The 24,529-nt window shown below is 44.2% G+C and overlaps 1 protein-coding gene across 1 annotated transcript in view; it reads right to left on the bottom strand.

The window, feature by feature from the left end:
• The window catches only part of LOC136587526 (arf-GAP with SH3 domain, ANK repeat and PH domain-containing protein 1-like), a 193,270-nt gene that overhangs the window by 108,656 nt on the left and 60,085 nt on the right, over positions 1 to 24,529 (bottom strand). The window contains exon 2 of the mRNA XM_066586153.1: positions 7,112 to 7,184. Within this exon, the coding sequence (XP_066442250.1) occupies positions 7,112 to 7,184 (73 nt within the window). The remainder of the gene's footprint in view (positions 1 to 7,111; positions 7,185 to 24,529) is intronic.

A 24,529-nucleotide genomic window follows, 5' to 3' on the forward strand; every position in this document is an offset into this window, starting at 1 on the left:
TGCAAATGTTGTCAGATTTGAACCTAGGACCCCAGCATTACAAGGCAACAGTGCTAACTAGAGATGAGCGAGTATACTCACTAAAGGCAATTGCTCGAGCGAGCATTGCCCTTAGCGAGTACCTGCCCGCTGGAGGCAAAAGGTTCGGGTGCCGGCGGCGGGCAGGGAGCTACGGGGGGGAGCAGGGCGGAACGGAGGGAAGATCTCTCTCTCCCTCTCTCCCCCCCGCTCCCTCCTGCTGACTGCCGCTAGTCACCGCTCCTCCGCGCTGGCACCCGAACCTTTCGTCTCGAGCAGGCAGGTACTCGCTAAGGGCAATGCTTGCTCGAGCAATTGCCTTTAGCGAGTATACTCGCTCATCTCTAGTGCTAACCACTGAGCCACAGTAGAGAAGGAACAACCACTACCTTTTTTCCATTGATTCCAGATTTTTTTTTTTTTGTGGCTAGCGAAAACAATTGTCCGTGCACTTGATGCCTTATCCAGTGTTTGATCTACCTAGGATCTTCCCATTCATCATTTCCTTTAGTTTCAGTAATGGGTAAACCATTATGTGAATGTTAAATCTCAGTTTGAAGTGTCTTAAAGGGCGTTGTTCAACTATATATATGACATCCCAAATCCCACAGGAACCTCCTCATGTACTGATCTCATATTACGGATTGTGTTTACAGAGTTCTTCAAACCCACAAACCTCAGAGGACCATCCCGTACATCAACAAAACTTGTCAAAAATGTAGAAAATATTCACATCTTGCAAAGGCATTTATAAATCTCTTAAGACTCTTTCATCACGTATCCCATTTCATAATGAATACATCTAAGTGCAAGTTGTCTGTCATCTTCTACAGTATATTTCACATAGAAGGCTCAGGTTTCTATCCTGTGTATACCACAATGTGAGGTAGACTAGTAACTAGCAGCTGCCTTATGGTAAATCAGCAAGTCATATGAGCTCTAAGCAGTGCTGAGTCAATTAAGTATTGTTCATTTTAGAGTGATGATTTAACCTTTTCCAATCCAATTTGTATCCTGGTTTTCCTAGGGGCCTTACTCTTTTTCTGGTGTTATACAACGGCACTATCTGCTGGCTAAAGCCAGTACTGCATGAGGTGACACATTGGATAGGCTCCGACGGCACAGAGGCTGGCAATACACAGTAAGAGAACCTTGACATACGTCTTCCAACATCGGAGCTGTACAGCCTTAAATCATAATGTCTTCAGACGTCAGACACTGGATTGGAAAGGGTTAAGAGTATGTTCACATGAGAAGTACATATATCGCAATTGCTATATCGTAAATATATCAATATTGCATATTGCATTCAATGGCTGTGACTGGTTCATCAAGCACCGGCTCTGATTGGTTGAGCCACGGTGTTTGTGAACTAATCACAGCCAGCCCTTCCTGGAGGCAGGGATTTTGATCCTCCAATCCAGGAAGGGCTGGCAGAAGACTGAAGACAAGTCCCGGAGCTGCAGAGGAGACCCACGCTGGAGCTGACAGCGCTTTTTAGGTGATGTATAATTTTTTCTCGTTTATTTTTACTACAGCTTGGGCTTATTTTTGGGGTAGGGCTTATATTTTAAGCCCCCCCCCCAAATCCTCACAGGTGGTGCTATAAAGTCGTGCAACTTTGTAGCATCACTTGCGACTTTGTAGCGCCGCAAAATCACAGTATCGCCATGAGAAAACACAACAATATCGCACAACTGATGCGATATCGCTGCAATTTTCTCATGGCGATATCGTGTCGCCCATGTGAAAAAGGCCTTATGGGCAGATGGTTAGGCTGGCAGGTGGGACTGCTCAGCCAGCCAATTGCCATTCGTCTGTTTATATTTATTCTATCCCTCCTCTTAGAAGGCACCAGTTACACTCTAGCTTCATTTGGTCTGGTCTGACTTTCTGTCTCAGCTCTCCTTTGAAACTCCTGTCTTATACTTGGCTGATTCATGTCTGAAGACATTCTGACAGAAGTGGTTTCTTGTCCAGTGAGCGGTTCCTAATTCTGACCTATGTGTATTTATCAAGATACGTCTGTCTGGTGATTACTTTGTCTGGGGTCTGGTTATATTTTTCCCTTTGCAATTGTGTTTTTTAATTTATTTTCCATCTAACCTTTGCCACATTCCCTCTTACCTATTAGTGAAAGTCAGGATCAATAGGGATTCCTGACATAGGGCCGCCCTCATCAGGGTGATCACTCTGCTTATTGACCAAGCTCTGTTCCATTAGAGATTAGCACAACCAAGAGAGAAAGAAAACCAGCAGCACAGTAATACTCACTCCCAACACTTGTCAAATACAGGGAGGGCCTGTGAGGGTGCACGCCTCAATGGATCCGTGACTCCTTGGATCCTAATGAATGTAGTCCAAGAATAAGTTGTAGAAGCAGCACACCAGGAATTCTTTAAAAGTTGTATAGCACCAGAGGGTGCTTCCTTTATTTAGATCTCAATCATAAAATGCAACGTTTCAGCCCTATGTGGGCCTTTCTCAAGCTTCTACAACTTATTCTTGGACTACATCCATTAGAGATTAGCGACAGTTTTCCTTTTTTTCTTGACTATGTGGTTTTGTTTTTTATGTTTTATGTTATACTCATTAGTATAATGTGTGTATATCTGTCACGTTATGACATAATATTTACGCCCATGTATGCCACATAGGATGTACGGATGTAACACTCACCTGCTCCTCTGTCCTCGATGGAGTCCTGCCTACTCTCTTGCTGGTCCCCTGACCTCTAGCGATACAGTCACAACCCATGTAACTTCTGCAGTCTGTGATTAACTACAGTAGTCATGTGTCTGCATGATACATTATCACAGGACACCAGGATGCAGAGACCAGCGGGGGATTAGGCAACACTCAGCAGGGGAACGGGGAGAAGATTAGTAAATAGTGTTTTTTTATTATTATTTCACAGTTTGTTTTTTAATTGATTAATGTCCCTATCTCCAATATTTGCTGCAGATCTGCAGGTAACCCGTAATAAAATCTGCAAGATCTTGTTGCGGATTTTGACATCGCAATTAAACTCAGCAGGGAAAATCCACAACGAATCTTCAACCAGTTTGCAGCATAAAATAACATTCTGCCACACCACAAGTTAATTTACTCTTTTTTAGGCATTGCGTGGATCAGATTTCTGTAAATCCCATTCACTTTGCAACTACTGTAATACACTGCGTATTGTCCAAAAGCAAATCTGCTGAGAAAAATGCTCCACATATCTGCCCTGTGTTAACATATCCTTAGGGGGATTTACCCACCCTAGAAAGTGATGGTGTGACATGACTAAGGTGGATAATCATTGCTATCTGCAGTAACATCCCATCCATGATTAAGTCATGTAACGAAGTGGAAGTCATGATTGTGTTACATAACATTGCATAAGTGTTATGTCATCATGTACAAATAGCGGCGGGTTGGGCCGGGGGGCATGGAGACAGATGCCCCCAGACTGGGCTCCCAGCAGATCTTTGGGGCCACCCAATGCCCTGGCTTCCGCTGCAGCCACTTTCCACTGAGCGGCATGCTGACTTGTGCTGTGACCGGGGAGAGAGGTCACAGGGCAAGTCATGACATCGGACGGCCCTACAACATACAAGTGCAAAATGACTGCAATCGCTGGTCAGGACCTTTAACACCCCAATGCAAGCTGCATGATGACATCACTCCATTGCACCACCTCTGCTGGGCTGAAAGAGGATCTGGTGCCTGCCTGGATAGGTAAGTATATTTTTATTTATTTAGTTCCTACTAATGTAAAGAGGCACAATTATTAGTGAGGGGATAAGGGTACTACAAAGGGGGTTCATTGGACAAAATTTCTGATAAAAGGGCACTGTTGGAGAGCACCATTACCACAAAGGGGGCATAATTACCATTAAGAGGGCACTATTGCTATTATGGGGGTACTTGGCACTAGTTCTACTACGGGGACATAATTACCATTAAGTGACACTTTTACATCTAAGGAGACACTTAGAAGCACTATTAATCTTAAGGGGGAATTTGGAGCACTATTACTATTTTGAGGACACTATTACTATTAAGAGGGCACTTGGCACTATTACTATCCAGGAGCACTATTACTATTCAGGGGCACTACTACTACTAAGGGGTTGCTTAGAACCCGCAAAAATAGTAATAGTGCCCCTATCACTATTAAGGGGGCTAGGGGAACTATTACTATTCAGGTGCACTGTTACTACTAAGGGGTACTTAGTGGCACCATTACTATTTGAAAGCACCATTGTGTTAAGGCGGCACTACTACAATTCAGGATCACAGTTACTATTAAGGGAGCACTAGGGGGCACCATTTCTATTAAGGGGCACTATTAAGAGTACTCAGGGGCAATATTATTAAGGGGGCACTAGTTTGTAAGGGACACAACAGTGGGCATTATTACTATGTGAGGGCTCAAAAGGGGTATTATCTCTGTTTTGGTGCTTAAAGGGGGCTGGGTGAAGTCTTTACAGTGATCTGGGCCGAATATAAAGCCTCTATACAAACTTCTGACTCCTCAATTTTCCTAGACTCCCAAATTCGACTCATGTTTTTAAGTGATAAACTAACTGTATTAAAATTGTATGGTTTGGTAATAGTTTTTGATAAATAGGGGCTTAGATTAATAGAATACATATTTATAAAATATTTCCAAAAGTTTAAATGAAAGTTTTCCTAAATATCTATTAAAGAAAATCTGCAACAGATTATAAATAGAAATTACTAAGGGGACACAATGGGGCCTATAAATTACTAAAGGGACACAGTGGGGCCTATAAATTGCTAAGAGGGCACAACAAGGACCTATAAATTACTAAGGGGCCCACTGTGATTCTGCTGCCCAGGGACCCATGGGCAGCAGAGATAGCTTTGTGAAACAATTCATTTGGGGGGGGGAAGAGTTTTTACCCACTGCTCTGTCTGCAAAAAGAGACCACGCAACCATGCCCTCTCAGCTGTTCTTCAGAAGGCAATAGAGGGCACAAAGGGAAGATAACCCCCTTGAGTTCTGTGCTATATATCACATTTTCAGGTCTAATTAAGATTTTTTAAAGCAACTCATCAGCATCCGGCAGTAAAGCAGTTGCAACAGAAACTCTGAGGTTGAAGAGTCCTTTACAAGTCTGTTCGTATTTACAAGAGAAAGTCTTCACTGACTGACATGTATCTAATAATTATACTGACAGTACCAATGTCTGCACAGTCACTGAAGACAACAAGCTCCTGGCTCTCGAATGACCTAAAAACCAAAAAAAGCCTCCTCTCCAGCACACTGCACTGCTGGGCATACTGTACATTATAATTTATATCTTGGCGAGTGCCATCCGATCATCTAGCTCTCCCTGGGCCCATGCAGGCACCACTAACAGTGAAAAAAGATGGGCACAGCATAACAGCTCAGCAGGGTACAACTGGAAGCTCCAGAGTGTAAATGCTGTTTGACAAGATTTGAAAGGACATCAAGAATAACATATTTCTTCCACCACCTGCCAATGAATGAAAAGAGACAGGATATTGTATTCCTCCACAACAAAGCACTGTTGTGCTTGTGAGAATAGCAAAGACATAAAGCTCAGTCCATGATCAATGTCATATAGAACTGGAAGGTAACGAAAAATTGCTATTTCTGTTGCATGTATTGAACGGTCACTTTATTAGAGACTCATCTAGGAGCATGTTAGATTTCCTTTGGCCTTCAGAAGCATACAATTCCACTAGATGTTGAAATCGTTCTGCAGGAATATTGGTCCAATCAGATAGGATAATTTGTGGTAGTTGCCATAAATTAAGTGGAGGTACTGACATCCTGCAAAGAGCAGACATGAGGGGTTCATCAATTCATGCTGCTTGTGCCAAATTATGACCCACCCATCAGCATGCTGCAACAGCAATCTGGATTCATCTGACCAATAGATATTTCTCTACTGCTCAGTGATCCAATTTTTGCACTCTTCTCCTCCGTGAAGTCTCGTCTTTCTGTTTCTCTAAGACAGCAATGGCACTCAAACTGGTCATCTGCAGTTATAGCCCATCCATGCTAAGGTTTGATGAGTTGTGCATTCATACATGTTACTTGGAGCACCAGTATTTTATTCAGCTTCATTTTGCTTGACTATGCACTGCCTGTCCTCAAATGATTCTTGATGTCCTCCTCTGACCCCTTTCATTGACCAGTTTGTTACATCTACTTGATCCCCTTTCGCGGAAAGTTTTTCCTTGATCACACACTTCTCAGTATAGTCTCAACACTGTTGCTGAGAAAACCCCACAAGGTTGGCAGTGTATGGAATACTGACCCAGGCTAGTCTAGCACCGATGACCAGGCCTTGCTTGAAGTCATTCAGATTTCCCCATTCTAATGTGGATTCATACTGAAACTGATCCATACAAAACTTGCTCACTTGTCTTAATGCTGCACTCCGGGGTCACGGGTCTAAGACCCAGCGCCATTCGTGAAAGCACAAGTGTCTCTAATAACGTGGACACTCAGTGTAGATGCTACATTTTCTTCTGTACATAGCAGATTATATGAACCAATTAAAGAACCCAAATCACTAGCCAGCAATGCTTATCTTCATACATGAATACACGAAGGACTAGCTATATCTGGACTATTGTAAAGTCACCTCTACTTGGGAACATTATCAAGAGCAACTGATCATGCAGGTCAAGGTTTGAAGACACAATTCATGTGTGTTGTTATTGATGGGAAATCTGAAACTTGGGAAAAACGGAAGGAAACACTGATGGACATTATATTTTCATATAAACAGGCATAAATGGGTCATATATTGAATTTTTAGGCCATCAGGGATGATATTTTTTCTTATGAAATGACTTAATGTCAATTTCATAGTTGAGAAACCCAAGTTCAATGTCTACATGGTATAACTGTCCACGATTCTTGACGTTTTCTTCTTATTGTATTGTAATATAAAGGTTATGTTTCTTTTTTATGTGTATATACAATAATACAAGACCTAGTACATATAGTATACTACAATAATAATAAGACCTAGTACATACAGTAAGAAACAGTCAATCTGAGGCACATCAAGTACACCTCACAGTAGTACTTCAAGCTCACCTTCGCCTGCACTGTTCTTTGCTTTGGCAGCTTTCTTCATCTTGTGGAGAACTGTCCGGTCATTATCCAGCGCCTAAAAGATAAAATTATGGCAGATTAATATAAATATGAACACAATAAAAAGATTAAGCTGCTTTGCTGAGCTCTGTTTAACATTTGATTTCCTGAGCTAAATCAATAGACAAAAATCGATCAAGCTCTGGCCAACCCAACATGTGCACACCTGACTCCTACAAAATGATTCACATTACATTGTGCCACAAGTGAAAAACAAGTAGGCTGTAGGTTTGGAGAAAGAAGCTCGTCAGCAGTCATGTTCCTCTCTGCCCCTATCTCAACTTGAATTGAGGCCTGTTAGGGCATACGAACATCATGGAGTGGGGTATACCGCTTGAGACCTCCTCTGTGTCTCTGAACGGAGAGCCACTCTCAGAGTATGCTCACACAGCAGAAAGCCGTCTGTGGATTTAATACGAAATCCATTAAATTCAACGGGAAACTTCACCATCAATGTATGTTCACGTGGCAGAAACTACATTGGATTTTTCCACACCGATTCTGCCTTTAACCTCTTAATTATATGTATCTCTTTTTTTTCCATTTTCGTTTTTTACTCCACTTTCAAAAAACCATAACTCTTATTTATCCATCGATGTACCGGTAGCTCTCTGAGGACTTGATTTTTTGCTGGATGAGTTTTATTTTTCGATTGCACTATTTGATATACCATATAATGTACAATCAGCCATTGACATTGGGTGATGGAGAACACCCACTTGACAACTGACTAGTTTCAGGCTAAAAAAACAAGGGTGGTTTTACATAGGGCAACTATCGACTGAAAAATTGTTTAAACAACTGATTTTGAATGATAATGATGCTGTATAAACATAAGACATGGCAGGGTACTGGGTGAGAAATTGCTCAATAGTCACTAGTTGCTTTATTTCAGCTCACTGAAACAAAGGGACTAGTGGGCGAAGGCTTTCTCAGTGTATACAGGCAGTCCTTCATCCTTGATCAACTGCCTGTTCACAGTGAATGGAAGTGGGCGGGCAGAAGAGCTCTCCAGCGCGCTCATCCTCCATTCACTGAATCACTTGCTCTTGTGTAAAAGCTTAGAAACCATAAGTCTTGGGACGATTGTTGGTCACTAATGCGTGTTATGTCTGAGCTGGACAAAAAACAACCCATCTGGATCGGACGTACAGTAAATTGTTGTCCTAAATGGATGAACATACACTCATATATCACGGAGAACACAAAAGATTTACAATGAAACCAAAAGTGGAGGAATTGGAAAACTGACCCTAGCCTACTAATGTAACGAGACCCTACCTAAAAATGGAGCCCTCACCCTGATGAGAGTGATCCCTTGTTAAGGAACTTGGGGCGACCCTGACTCTCCCTAGCTGGAAAACAAGGATAGTGTTTGCTACAATAAATAATATGTACGGTATAGATGTTAAACAAACACGTATGAACCAGATAAAATGCAGAAATAGCAATTAGTCAGGAGATAGTTGCTAAACAACCCAGATATCTTTAACATCAAATAGTATTATCAGACAGTGGAACACGACAGGAGCCACTGACTTGACCAGAAATGCCTTAAAACAAGAAGTATAACCATCTTCCTCTGTGAGGAGGAGCCACAATAGATGTGTACAGACAAGTGTTGATTGGCCAGCTGGGACACACGCCCCCAAGCCAACCAATCCATCCACACATCAGCAGAGAAGAGCTCAAGTCAGCGTCCAACGCCAGAATGACACTTAACATGCGCCAGCATCACATGGACTGAGTCTGATGCAGTCACATCACCCCGGTTCCGATCCAAAGCGGGCGGTGAGCTATGACAATGTGCCTGCCAGTCATCCCATGTTAAGGCACCTTAATAAGAGCCATTGTAGGTGAACTAGGTGGGACTGAGACAAAAATAAAAATAGTGAAGGAATCAGTGAGGATGCAACTTTTTAAATTTTGAGACTTCCGAAAAATTATGGTCACTTTATTATCCTGAAAATTAGTATTTCTAATCCCAAATTACAATGTAATATGTCCTCTTTAAAGGTGAACACACTGAGAAATGTCTAGAGATGCTGCCTACCGTCAGCAATGGATAGGTTAATATGAATTCTGTGTGGTGACTGCAGTGACTCACACACAGGAATCCAGAGCGGGCCAGTTATTGGATTGGGACTCCCAAAAGGATGTCTTTAATTGCATCAACTCTGATATTTACCCAGTTTGCTTCGTGTGCCCATCCCCCAAGATACACTGTTCTGCTTCCAATCTCCCAGTGGGCACAACAGTAATTGTTCAGAACTTTCACATTTTGGTGCCTTGGGACCTGGGAAAATTCACACCCTGCAGTGGGCTCTAGAAGAGGATATGTTCTGCATACATGTAGAGTATATGTATCAAGTATAGATGACATACAAGGTATTTTAAAGGTCATTCAGGCACTGGAGGCAGGTTAACCCCTGATGTGATCATTTTCCTGATCTCTTCCATTTCATCAGACTGTATATTAAGCGACATTCATGCATAGATCATGTAGGGAAAAACAATGCTGGCATTGGATCCCATGGGGCAGCAAACCCAACTGATTGACATTAAATGTGCAGAATCGTACAACACTCATTTTCACTAAGACATGAAAGAAGTGACCTGATTTTTGTCTGCATTAGTTTTGTTTAAATGAACCCCCTGAGTGTCGGGGTAACAACAATCTAGAAGTTAGGCTTTGATCAGAAACACTTGTTCCGCTTCTATTGCCTATGTTTTATGCCTCAGTTACAAGAATAGCAATTATGCATTTTTTAGCTCAACCATGAATGAGGTTTTTCAAAGGCGAGCGGATAGCCTGGGGTCCGGCTGCCAGCAGGGGAGCATTTGTTTTCTACTTGACATCTATTGAATCCAGTGATTATGTAATATATGGTGGCATTGAGTTCTCCAAATGAAGGGTCGTTGCATATATCAACTCTCTGATGAGGCACAATCATACTATTCTGCCCTTTTAAAGGGGTTGTATCAAGATGCCCAACTCTTGAGAATGCAGGGGGTCAGCGTAATTAACTGATCTCCTTGAGACCCGCTCTCATCACCTCCGGCAAACAGCCAATTTTGCCAGGGGAAATCAAGGCCAGCGTGAAATTTCACCTGCAGTGGCTGCTGGAAATGAATTGTATTATTGCAGTACAGGACAGTCATTCACATGAATGATTGCCATGTAGTAACAAGACAGCAGAAGGTCTGCCGTGAGGGTATGTTCACATGACGAAATCCACGTTGGATTTCTTTATGCAGATTCTGCCTCCAATGGCAGAATCTGGGGCAGAATTTTGCAGTCAAGCCACATCATAGTCTATATGGGGTAGACCTACAATGTGCAGAAAAAAAAGTGACATATCAACTCTTGATGTGGGTCTGTGTTGGAAATTGAATGTAGATCCGCGGGTATACATGTTTATAGCTGCAACAGAAATCTGAGGCTTAGCTTCAGTTTTTAACCCCTAACCTCACAGGATGTACAGTTACATCATGGGAGTTTGTATAAAGTGGGATCCTCTTTGGGATTGCGGGTATTAACCTTTAAATGCCCCTAATGATATTCCGGGGTCCCGAACGGCCCACCCATGATGAGATTGTGAAGTGTTGGTCTGTTGCCATGACATCCTAGGGCATTCTGAATGCCCCCAGGGCTGCCATGGCTGATCAGGCTATGCCTGTGGTGTGGCTTAATAGATTGTCTGTCATAACATGGTATAATGCAATACTATGGTAGTACGTTATACTGTATGAGAGATCAAATGATTGCAAGATCAAGTCCCCTATGGAGACTAAAAGAAATGTAAAAATAAGTAAAAAAAAAAAGATTTATTAATTATTAGAAAAAAATAAAATGTATTAAAAGTAAAAAAAATTAACACTTTTTTCATATTTCTAATAAAAAAAAGCCCTAAGCGTATTTGATATTGCTGCGTCTGTAAAAGTCCAATCTATCAAAGTAATGCATTATTTATTTTGGGTGGTGAATGCTGTCAGAAAAAAAAAACACAATTCCAAGAATTTCTTGGTCACACGGTCCCCAAGAAGTTTTTTTTATTAGGCTGCCTGTTCACCGGCATTGCGGTATCCTGCAGCGGAAATCCGCCGCGGGAGACACTGCCCGGGAGCAGGAGCTGGCGGACAGATCTCTGCTGTCAGCTTATCTGACCACTGACCAAGGAGAATCATGGCAATTCACAGCATGCTAGGATTCTGCGCTCGTGGACAGGGGGGCTACGCCGTGCTCCCCGCGGCCGGATTATCGCCACGGAGAATGCAATGAAAATACGCCCGTGGACAGGCAGCCTTAAAAGTGATCAAAAAGTCGCATTTACTAGAAAAAGGAAAAAGAATAGAATCTACAGGACGTCCTGCAAAAAACGAGCCCTCACACAACTATGTCGACAGAAAAATAAAGTTATGGCTATCAGAAGATGGCAACAGAAAATAATCAGTAGCAGTTGCCGGGTGAGGGCTGCGAGGTGAGAGTAGCAGAAGGCGGAAATTCGCACAGATGATGTTGATTTTCTCTGTTTTTCAATGCTGCAGATTTAGCCACAGAATTTTCCTATGCTGAAAATCTGCAGTATTACCGTGTTCTAATAGAACTTCCGACACTCATGTGAATAAGCCTTAGTAACAAATAGTGGCCTTGTATTTAGGCCTCTTGTATAGGAGCAGCAGACACAAAGCTTCAGGAAATGAAATATTGCCTCTGATGAACCTGCACTTATGAATTAGGGATACTGTATATATAAACAGCAATTCCTTAATATACTGTATATGGGCTAATAGTCTACGAAAGACAAACCATGCTGTGAACAATGCCTGGCTCTATCCAGGAGCGGTCCGCGCTGCAGAGCCAATTCTAGCCATTCAGAATAATGTGAAACACCTCATGCAGCTTCACTCTGATATCAGACACCCCAATTATACTACAGGCTATAATTAACGAATAAATTCACAGTGAAGATACATGTGAAGTAGCTTATTTAGAAGTGGACTATCTTTAGAAAGACTTCCTGCTGCTGTGGAAACATAGTGTCACCGCACAGTTCTACTTTAAGGTGAAGTTACACAATGGTCAGTTTTTATGCTGCTCTGATGGTTTTATTTTCACGATATTGAGAGCTAATTAATTTGCCAAAATGTTGGTTAAGACTAGAGATGAGCGAGCATACTCGCTTAGGCACATTACTCGAGCGAGTAGTGCCTTAGCCGAGTACCTGCCTGCTCGTCTCTAAAGATTCAGGTGCCGGCGGGGGGCGGGGAGCGGCGGGGGAGAGCGGGGAGGAACGGAGGAGAGATCTCTCTCTCCCTCTCTCGCCCCCGCTCCCCCCTGGTCACCGCCGCAACTCACCTCTCACCCGCGCCGGCAGCCGAATCTTTAGAGGCGAGCGGCCAGGTACTCGAATAAGGCTCTACTCGCTTGAGTAGTTTGCCTTAATGAGTACGCTCGCTCATTTCTAGTTAGGACTCTTTCATACAGGCATAAATCCGTAGCTTATGATGCATGCATTTTTACGTGCACAATACGCCCGTGTGAAAGAGCCCTTACTGCAGTTTCACCTTTCTCATAAATCAAATAATGGATGTATAAGGTGTTAATGTCAAAACTGAATGAATTGTGATGTTGGTGAAACGTGTGCCCAAAATGCCATGTAGGTCCCCCTATATTGGAACCCCTCTCTATGAACTGAAGTGCTTAGTGAGAGCAGCTCCCATTTTCGTGGCCTTTATGTAGTCTTTAGATTAAAGGACGGCCATTCATTGTCCTGTACGTTTTCCCTGCACATTGCATGACTAGCTACAGTCATTGCCAAAAAAACATAATGCACCCAGACATAAATGTCAGACTGCTGCAAAAGTCAGCTAGCAGTTACATCTCAAGCTGATATGTAGAGGATTCCAGTTGTGGTCTGATTAGACACTGGGTCTTGTCACCAGAGGCCATAAGAATGCCCTATAAAAGGACTCAGAGGGGCTTCTTTTGTGTAGAGCACTTCTTATTGAGAGATCATTGACCACCAGACATGGCTCTATGACACACATAAATACATTTTGACCATTTAACAGACTTTGAGAGGGGACACATCATTGGTCGTTTCGACGAATAGCCCGCCATCTAGGCCGTTCTGACCAGACTGTTAGGAGGTGTTGGGAGTAGTAGTTACATGGGGGCACCCATACGATCAACTGGCTCCAGACAACCCAGATAGACCACCAGTAGAGAGGATTGGACAAGCACGAACAGATCCAACAGTTTCATTGTCCACCATCCAGGCACATCATTACAAAACTCTGTCCCCGCCCTGACCATTTCCAGGTCATTACCTTAAGCAAATTTAGTATCAAGGCGTCCATTACTTTTCCTACCATTAACACACCAACATCCTGTATGCCTCCATGCTCGACCGTACCTCATCATACATCCAGGCTAGAGGCAGCCCAACTGGGTACTGGAGCCTCTTGATGCATTATCAATAGAGATGAGCGAACGTGTTCTTCCGAGCTTGATATTCGTGCGAATATTAGGGTGTTCGGTATGTTCGTTATCCGTAACGAACACCATGCGGTGTCCGGGTTACTTTCACTTCCTTCCCTGAGACGTTAGCACTTTTTTTTGGCCAATATAAAGACAGGGAAGGCATTACAACTTCCCCCTGCAACGTTTAAGCCCTATACCACCCCCCTGCTGTGAGTGGCTGGGGAGATAAGGTGTCCGCCTGATATGAAAGTCTGCCCCTCCCGCGGTTCGCTATGGATGCATTCTATATGCGCTCAATGGGGCCAGCGGCAGCAGCGCTGACCCCATTGAGAACATATAGAAGACAAATCCTTCTTCTCTGGCACAGCTGTAACAGCTGTAGCAGAGAAGAACGATGTTTGCCCATTGAATTCAATGGAGCGGCAATACAGCATGTTCCACTGAATGCAATGGGCTGCCGGCGATCGCAGGATGAATGGTCGGAAAGGGGTTAAATATATAACCCCTTTCCTGCAATTCATCCAGAAATGTGTTACACTAAAAATATATACCGGCGTATAAGGCGACGGGGCGTATAAGACGACCCCCCAACTGTCACCTTATACGCCGGTAATACAGTGGAGCAAAGAATAAAAATCATTACTTACGTTTTTAGATGATCTGCGGCGCTCCTGCAGGCTTGAAATCCCCGCCTCCAGAAACACAGCCAATCACAGCCATTCAATGACATCATTGTCATTGGCTGTGATTGGCTGAAGGCACGTGTCTTTCTGGAGGCAGGGATTTAAAGTCTTTCGTGGAGAAAGCAATACTCTGCCGTGGATTAGGAGGGAGTGACAGCCTGCAGGAGCGCCGCAGATCATCTAAAAACGTAAGTAATGCTTTTTATTCTTTGCTCCACTGTATTACCGGCGTATAAGGTGACAGTTGGGGCGTCGTCTTATACGCCCCGTCGCCTTATACGCCGGTATATATTTTTAGTGTAACACATTTCTGGATGAATTGCAGGAAAGGGGTTATATATTTAACCCCTTTCCGACCATTCATCCTGCGATCGCCGGCAGCCCATTGCATTCAGTGGAACATGCTGTATTGCCGCTCCATTGAATTCAATGGGCAAACATCGTTCTTCTCTGCTACAGCTGTTACAGCTGTGCCAGAGGAGGACGATCTTTATGCTGACAGTGGGGGGGGGGGGCACTCTTGCCGCTATTGTGGCTTAATAGTGGGACCTGTGAACTTGAGATGCAGCCCACCATGTAGCCCCTCGCCTGCCCTATCCGTCACTGTGTCATTCCCATCACTTTCTTGAATTGCCCAGATTTTCACACATGAAAACCTTAGCGAGCATCGGCGAAATACAAAAATGCTCTGGTCGCCCATTGACTTCAATGGGGTTCGTTGTTCGAAACGAACCCTCGAGCATCGCGGGAAGTTCGTTCCGAATAACGAACACCCGAACATTTTGGTGTTCGCTCATCTCTAATTATTAATTTTGTCAATGAGTGTATTTTCCAAGATAAACCTGAACATTTGTAGTCACTGTCACGCGGTCAGCATCAGCTACACTGCCATACTGGCATAAATTAGTTACAATGTGCATAATATTTTATTATAGCCACTTCAATATTTTACCCAAGTATGAATAATGGAAAACAAATGACATTTTTTTCCTAAATCTCTACTCTGTATATACAGTGGCTAGAAAAACTCTACCCAATCCTGTTAAAATGCTATTATTTTGTCATATTAAAAAAAGATTAATCATTTCAGACTTATTTCCACCTTCAATGTGATTCATTATCTGTACGGTTCTATTGAGAAGCAAACTGACATTTCTTTAGGGTGGAACAAATGATGTGGTTGCCTAAATATGCATACTGGAAAACTTAAAGGGGTTGTCCCGCGCCGAAACGTTTTTTTTTTTTTTTCAATAGCCCCCCCGTTCGGCGCGAGACAAACCCGATGCAGGGATAAAAAAAACAAAACGGGTAGTACTTACCCGAATCCCCGCGCTCCGGTGACTTCTTACTTACCTTGTGAAGATGGCCGCCGGGATCTTCACCCTCGGTGGACCGCAGGTCTTCTGTGCGGTCCATTGCCGATTCCAGCCTCCTGATTGGCTGGAATCGGCACACGTGACGGGGCGGAGCTACGAGGAGCCGCTCTCCGGCACGAGGGGCCCCATTCAGAAGGGAGAAGACCGGACAGCGCAAGCGCGTCTAATCGGGCGATTAGACGCTGAAGATTAGACGGCACCATGGAGACGAGGACGCTAGCAACGGAACAGGTAAGTGAATAACTTCTGTATGGCTCATATTTAATGCTCGATGTACATTACAAAGTGCATTAATATGGCCATACAGAAGTGTATACCCCCACTTGCTTTCGCGGGACAACCCCTTTAACTTTGTTGATGCACCCTTTGACTTTATGACAGTATTCAGTTTTTTGGGGTCAGTGTCTATCAGCATGACAGATTTTGACTTGTCCATCTTCCTTGCAAGAGCACTCCAAATCTGTCGGATTGCGAGGGCATTTCGTGTGAAGCGCACTTTTCAGGTCAAACCATGAATTTTCAATGAGATTCAGGTCTGGGCTCTGGCTGGGCGATTCCAAAACTTTCATCTTCTTGTGGTGAAGCCATTCTCTTCTGATTTGGAGGTATGCTTTGTGTTGTTGTCATGCTGGGCGGTGAAATTCCTCTTCATCTTCATCCTTTTGGCAGAGGCCTGAAAGTTTTGTGACAAAATGGACTGATATTTGAAACGGTTCATAAGTCCCTCCATCTTGACTAAAGCTTCAGTTCCAGCAGCAACAGAACAGCCCCAAAGGATAACACTGCCCCCACCATGTTTTACTGCGGGTATGGGGTTGTTTTGGTGGTGCGCAGTGTTGGCTTTGTGCCTATCATACTTTTTGGAATTAATGCCAAAAAGTCCAACCTTGGTCTCATCAGACATAACACGTTCTCCCACATAGGTTTTGCAGACTTGATTTTGGAAAAATATAGCCGGCCTTGGATGTTTTATTTGTTAGAAAAGGCTTCCGTCTTGCCCCCCTACGACACAGCCCTGACATATGAAGAATATGGGAGATGGTTTTCACCTGCACTACACAAGCAGTACTTGCAAGTAATTTCTGCAGCTCCTTTAATATTGCTGTAGGCCTCTTGGCGGCCTCCTGGACCAATTTTCTTCTGGTCTTTTCATAAATTTTTGAGGGACGTCCAGTTTTTGGTAATGTCACTATTGTGCCAAATTGAATCTACTTCTTGATCACCGTCTTCACTGCGTTCCATGGTATACATAATACCTGGGAAATGTTTTGGTCCCCTTCTCCTGATACCTTTCAACAATCAGATCCCTTTGATATGCTGTAAGCTATTTACGGCTTTTGGTGAAAAATGCAACTATAGCCTCCTGCAGACGGCCGGGTCGGATCTGGAGAATCCTCCCAGCGGGACACGAGCCGTGCCCCTGCAGTAACCACCATGGCTCACCTCACCTCCTCCCAGCGTCTTCTTCGCTCTGCTATGTGCCAACTGCCGCCCAGTCGGCACATGCGCAGAGCGGAGCCGGCGCGTCAGCCGTGATGATTTTTGTGCGGGCCTCTGTGAGGCTCGCACAGAAATAGGACATGCCGTGAATTGTTTTACCGTGTGAGTTTTCACGCGCTCAAATCGCGGCTATCTGCATAGGATTGCATTATCTAAAGTAATCCTATGGCAGCGGGCACGGGCGGAAATTCTGCGGGAAATCCCGACGCAGAATTTTCGCCCATGTGCACAAGGCGTAGGAAAATGTGAGGAAAATCCTCCTAGAAGAGCTGAACTTTATATGGGGAAATCAGAATCCCTGTGAATAACGGTGGCGGAGTGCTGACTACTATTTATCAGGAGTTGAAACGTGATTGGCTAATGCTGAACACAACCGCATCCCTACATGTAAGAGAGTGCGTACACTTACGTAATCACATTATTTTAGTTTTGTTTTGGTATTTTTTTAAACCCTAAAAGATTTCAGTTTGTTTTTCAATGAAATTGTACAGATAACGGGGCACAGTGAAGGTGGAAATAAATCTGAAATGATTCATCTTTGGGCGCATTCAGACGACCATATATCGCCAGGTATTCACGCCGGCCGATATACGGTGTCTCTCTCTGCAAGGGGAGGAGGCTGAAAGAGCCGGGAGCAGTGCTCTGAGATCCCGCCCCCTTCTCTGCCTCCTCTCCACCCCCCTGCACTATTTTCAATGGGGAGAGGTGGGATGGGGCGGAGCAAATTTCCCGGAACACAACGCGACGCAACACAACGCAACGCAACTTGCGTTTTTGGTGCATTGCGTTTTTAACATTAGAAAGTCCCATTGACAATTGGAAAAAAAACGCAGCGAATTTGCAGCGGAAAAAAACGCTAATGGGTAGTCACCCTTTGTTGGATTTTTTAACATGCCATTTTAACAGGGGGTGTAGATTTTTTATATCCACTGTAGGTATTTCACCCTAGAGGGCACCTGTCGGCAGGGTCCATGCCTAATACTATTTGTTTTGTGCACAGGGCATAATACACAGTATACACATAAGTAAATAAAAATCAGGGCTCTCATGGCGTTGATTCTTAATGAGGGAACAACTTGTCATGAGCTTATTACTCACTCCAAGACAGGCAGCTGCTGCCAGTGCAGAGACATGAGAGGCAGCCGCAGCCCAGAACTGAGCATACAGGAAATTAAATGAACCCTCTGGAATTCCCACTGATTACTAATACAGGATAGGGGATAACTTGCTGATCAGTGGGATCTCACTGCTGAGACCCCCGCCAATTTCAGAAATGGGACTGCTGTGTCTCCCTCTACTTGTCACTGCTGGGATTGCTTCACTCCCGGAGTAAAGTTACTGTGAATGGCGCTCTTATTCATTTTTTTTTCGGAGGGGGGGAATTAGAGAAAAAAAAATTTCTGCCATTGTTTTTTGGATTTCATTTTTGTGTAGTCTCGTGTACATGGTTACCCATAGACTTGTATAGGAAAGAGGACATATGGGACAATGAAAATAGTCAGATTCTCGGGCGGCACACAGACGTCATCAGCAGAAACCAAGAAGTGGGAAAGTATGAGAAATACAGCACCTGACTCGCTGTCACCTCGCCTAATAGCACCACAAGTTAGTTTCTGTTGCTAGGTAGGTGACGGGTTCCCTTTAATTAACACATAATACATTTAAAAACCATAAAAGACAACACAAAGTTTGAAAATGACACATAGTAAATAAGCTCTTGCTGCGGATTTAACCATTTGGTGGCGATTTCCAAAAAGAAAAATCCTGTAGAAGTTTCTGTCTAGTAATTTTCTTCTGTAGTCTACTACCGCTCATAGATCCGAAGACCTTTTCAATTATACATATCTTGAAGTTGCCACTGAGGGCTTAGTCACACGGGCGTTTATTGCCGCGATTTGCGCATGCGCATGCGTCCGGCGATTTTTTAAAACCATTGCTTTGCAATGGTATCGGACACATGAGCGCTTTTTATGCGCTCGTCCGATAAATTAGAGAACAGAAATCGCAGATCGCACCTATCTGCGATCTGCGATTCCTGTTCTCTTCTCTATATGCGCTCAATGGGGCCGGCGGCAGCAGCGCCGACCCCATTGAGAACATACAGAAGACAAATCATTCTTCTCTGCCACAGCTGTAACAGCTGTGGCAGAGAAGAACGATGTTTGCCCATTGAATTCAATGGAGCGGCAATACAGCCGACTCCATTGAAAGCAATGGGCTGCCGGCGTGCGCGGGATGAATTGTCGGGGAGGGGTTAAATATATAACCCCTTTCCTGCAATGCATCCTTAAATGTGAAAAAATAAAAAAAAAGGATGTACTCACCAGCTCCAGGCAGCTGGAGATCCCGGCGGCCGGCCTGCAGTGGGTGTGAAGGAGGTGTGACTCAGACTGGCCCCTGATTGGCTCAGCCTGAGCCAATCAGAGACTGATCTCAGTCACACCCATTCATGAATTCATGAATGGGTGTGACTGAGACTTGCTTCTGATTGGCTCAGCGCTGAGCCAATCAGGGGCCAGTCTGAGTCACACCTCCTTCACACCCACTGCAAGCCGGCCGCCGGGATCTCCAGCTGCCTGGAGCTGGTGAGTACATCCTTTTTTTTTATTTTTTCACATTTAAGGATGCATTGCAGGAAAGGGGTTATATATTTAACCCCTCCCCGACAATTCATCCCACACTCGCCCGCAGCGCTTGCATTCAATGGAGCCGCTGTATTGCCGGCTCCATTGAATGCAATGCGCTGGACAGCTCCGGCCCGTTTCTAATGAAACGCGGCTAGGAGCAGATTTTCGGGCGATTTTTGGGCCGATTTTTCGGCGCCGGTCACGCGATTTGCGCATGCGCATCCGTCATGCGATGCGCAAATCGCGTGAAAAAACGCCCGTGTGACTAAGGCCTTAATCTGCACAGAAACCCAATTAAGATGAGTCAGTCAGTCGGAGAAATTTTTGCAACAAAGTTTTTTGAATGTGTATAGAGCCTCATCAGAAAAAACAGCACTGATATAACAACTCTGCTATGACATGGGTCTAATGCAGATGACTTGCCTGTGTTCAGAGTAAGCATCTGAAAAATGCAGACTCCTTAAGGTCCCCTGTCCACGGGCGTTACAAAATCCCACAGTGGATCTCCACCCCGGTAGCCGCCGCCCGGGAGCAGGAGCCAGCTGACAAATCTCCGCGGTGAGCCTGTCTGACAGTTAGGCTCACGGCGGAGAATCGAGGCAATTCGCAGCATGCTGCGATCAGAGAATCACTCGTGGACAGGGGGGCTGTGCTCTTCATAGCAAGGCTATGGAGAGTGTTTACTGCGTTCCCCATGACCGGATTATCGCTGCGGGAACGCAATGAAAATTCGCCTGTGGACAGGAGCCCTTAGGGCTAATGCCCACGACCAGATTTCTGCGGCAGAAATCCGCAGCTTTTCACCACAGCTATTAGGTTCTATTGAAACTAATAGCTCAATGTTCACGCTGCGGAATTCCGCAATAACCCGTGGCATGTCCTATTTGCCACGGGAATACGCGCGGACAGCTTTCATTGTAGTCAATGGAAGCCGCCCGTCACGCTGTAGCACAGCGGAAGTATAGCGTGAATACATGCACCGCCCACCGCGTCATGTGACACTGCCGGCCACCTCATATGACACTGCTGGCGCGTCATGCGGAAGCTGCACAGCGGATCCAGAGGGGAGTATGGGGTCTTTGGGGGGGAGGGGGGGGCCGTGATGGACTCCGCTGCGGTATTCCGCTTGCGGAGCCCGTCACGGACGTGGGCATGAGCCCTTAAGTGAATCTGTCAGGCCCCTTAAGATACACCTGGCTGCGGGTAGCACTGTATATACTATATAGTAACAGACATGCTGACCTGAACGGTCTGTCACTTATATGGATCCGTGGAGCAGTTTTAAAAAACTTACATTGAAAACTGAAGCATGCTAGAGAAGAGTCCCATGATATCCATGATACACGGGAGCGCCCCATCCTCCTCTTCCCTGCATCCGCTGATTGATATGTCTCTCCGTATTACTGTGCATAAGGAGAGACCTGTCAATCAGCTGGAGGGAGGGGGACAGGGAGCCTGTATATCATGAATGTTGTTGGATTCATCTCTAGTAGCGTCATGTGTTGAGGAGCTTTTTTTTTTATTTTACTCTACTATTGAACTTCTATATTTAAGTTTTTCTTAATTTTCATAGATATAGAGCATGTGAATTTGACTTTTTCAGCAAAGGTTCATAGTCAAAACATGATGTGGCGCAGAGTGCTAAGGCAGCAGAAATGCAGTCCTAAGCTCTCGCTCACAACCTGAAGGTTCTGAGTTCAATCCTTGCTTGGTTCAGGTAGCTGGTTCAAGGTTGACTTATCCTTCTGAGGTTGGTAAGAAGAGTACCCAGCTTGCTGGGAGGGGGGGGGGGTGATAAATAAATTACTTGAAAGTGCTGCGGAATAAGTTGGCGCTATACAAACGACAATATTATTATAAAAGTGTGCGATATTTTGGCGATTATAGAGAAGAATTTTCTTAGAAAGACATTTTATATGCTGGCCTTCATCCAATGTGCACTGGAGTGAAATACACTAAATTTATTAAAAGGAGCATGTTTAATAAATTTGGCACATCTCTCCTCTTCCCCTGTGCCAAATAGTCAAATCTATGCCAACCACGGGAGCTATAAAAAATATATGGGATTTTTTACATTACAGAATTCTGGCACGAGGCCCTAACATAAATTCCTGCATGTTGTGTAGTTGTAATACAAGTACACAGATTAGTAGCAAATACTGGCTTTTCTTGTGTTCCATGTGAGAGTGACTTAAAAAAATTGTGCCAATATAGAAAGTTAGCCTCCACAGCACAGGTGAAATCTTTTTGATTGGTAAAGGTCCAGTTGCTAGGATCCCTACCAATCCAGAAAACGGAGGTCTGAGGCATACAGGAATGAACAGAGTGGCAGTGGCACAACCATTTCAATGGCAGCACTGGAGATAGAGTTCAAGTGCATTCCCAACCACTACTCCGTTCTTGAAAGGACTTTAAGGACCCCCATTCACTGAATTGGTGCTGGACCCAGGGTTGGCCCACCACTGATCATAAAGTTATCGCCTTTGCTGTGAATAAGGTACAACTGCCTATCTTGGCACAACCCCTTTAAGCAGTTCTTTACATGAGTTGTTATACACTGATGTGCCAAAAGTCATGGGATATGAAATAATATCGTGTAGGACCCCTTCTAGTCTAACACAGCACAGCAACTCGATGTAACATCGATTCCACAAGTGGATGGAAGACACCTGAAGTGATGTTGAGCAATACCATCTGGACAGCCACCTTCAACTCCATGGTATTTGTATAGGTTCTCGAGTGTGAATGGGACCCTCCACTACATTCCATAATTCTCAATTGGGCTCCTGTCAGGTAAGTGAGCAGCCACACCATTCCTTGAACCAATTCTGGACAACTTGGGCCCAATGGCACATGTATTATCTTGCTGGAATATCCCATCATTCTAGGAAACATGAAGTTCTTAAAGGGCTGAAAATGATCAACATGCAGTGAATTTTAGTAGGCATCAGTCAATGATGCATTTAGGCAGACAAGTGGACCCAACCCATGCCATTAGAACACACCTCCACACTAACATGAAACCACTACCAGGCTGCAAAGTGCCTTGTTGACAACTGGGGTCCATGGCTTCATTGGGTCTGCGCTACACACGAACCCTACCATCAACCCAGAACAATTGGTACGGTGACCATTCCACGTGTTGCCAGTCCTCCAGGTCCAGTTAGCAGCTTCACAAGCCCAGGAGAAACGCTGTGTCCGTGATGTTAACCGAGGCTCTCTGGTGGGTGTTCTGCTTCCATATCCCATGGTAGTTCAAGAATGCTGCACTGACCTGCGGGATGCATGTGTTTGGCCTCCTGCATAGAATGTGGATGTCATTTCTACCAGAATCGCTTGTCTGTTTGCATTGACAGTTCTAGTCAGAAGCTACTGGTCAGAATCATAAAGCACCGGTGGATGGCCGCTGTGCTATCCCCTGTGGGTCATAATGTCTTTTATGATGTTTTCCTAGTATGGAGGTAACACCGTGGATTGAGGAATGTTAAATGCCTGCACAACTTTAGAAATGTAATGTCCCATCTGTAGGGCACCCACTATCAGGCCTCATTCGAACTCCGATAATTCACGTTGCTATGCCATGAGCAGTATTCTACCTCACTAACCAAATAATATATCACAACTTATACAGGCGTGGGCGTTCTCAAGCCGTCCCCTGAGGTAATGTCACTTCACAATCAATTTACATACTGCTATCCCATGACTTTTGGCATGTCACCGTTCAACACTACAGGTTGTCAAAATATAATAGACAGCCCAAAGGATAACAGAACCATGAGTGGCTAGAACTAATACAATATTTCAGAATAGATAAACTTTACTTTGACGATTACTAAGAATAGTTAGCCACTTATATGTGTTGTAAAAGAAAACTCTCTAGGAAGACTCTGTGGCAAGTAGAAGGTTCTTTTGTGAAGGATCCAAACTGAACAAAGCAAATTAACTCAGCAGAAGTCAGGAGCTGAGAGTAATTGCTATTTGCTTTCCAAGGCTCTCATTATTATTCGGATTCGTGTCTCCTTGGAAACCGCTTCCTCCAGCTGCCGAGCTCTTCCTGAATGATTGACATAGTGCTTTTATGAGCCTTTACAGAAGATGTATTTGCTAACGTACTGACTCCATCCAATACAGAAAGACTTGCAATTTCTCTTGGTGTATTTTGTAAAGGTACAGTAAGAATTTCCCTATATGTGCTTGAAGTAAAGAGAATCCAATGGTGGACATACAAAATAAAAGGTATCCTTACCTATATACCTCATTTATATACAATGATGTCCAGTATATACAGCCCTAAGTAAATAAATACTGGGTCAGATTTATCATTGCAATGACACCAATTGTCTAGATTGTCTACCTTGAAGAATATTGAGTTCGGACTGCAAGTGAGGCCCACCTACCACTTAGGCAACCCTATTCTAAAATTTTTTTGCCACTTTTCTAGTTAGAAACGATGTGGAAAACAATGACAGATCCAACTATGACAAATACTTTTAGCATGTGGACGTGCTGCAAGGAGGACAGCAGTGCACCACTATCAGTACTTAAAATACTCCCTTGCCTATTTTTGAGTTTTTGGGAGCAGGGCTGTGGAGTTGGAGTCATTGGGTTAGAGGAACTTTTCAGTGGAGTTAGAGTCAGTAGAAATTGACTCAAAAATGGACTCAATAGACAGAAGTAGACTCACACTC

The sequence above is a fragment of the Eleutherodactylus coqui genome, chromosome 13 (assembly GCF_035609145.1).
Source record: "Eleutherodactylus coqui strain aEleCoq1 chromosome 13, aEleCoq1.hap1, whole genome shotgun sequence".
Taxonomy (NCBI): Eukaryota; Metazoa; Chordata; class Amphibia; order Anura; family Eleutherodactylidae; genus Eleutherodactylus; species Eleutherodactylus coqui.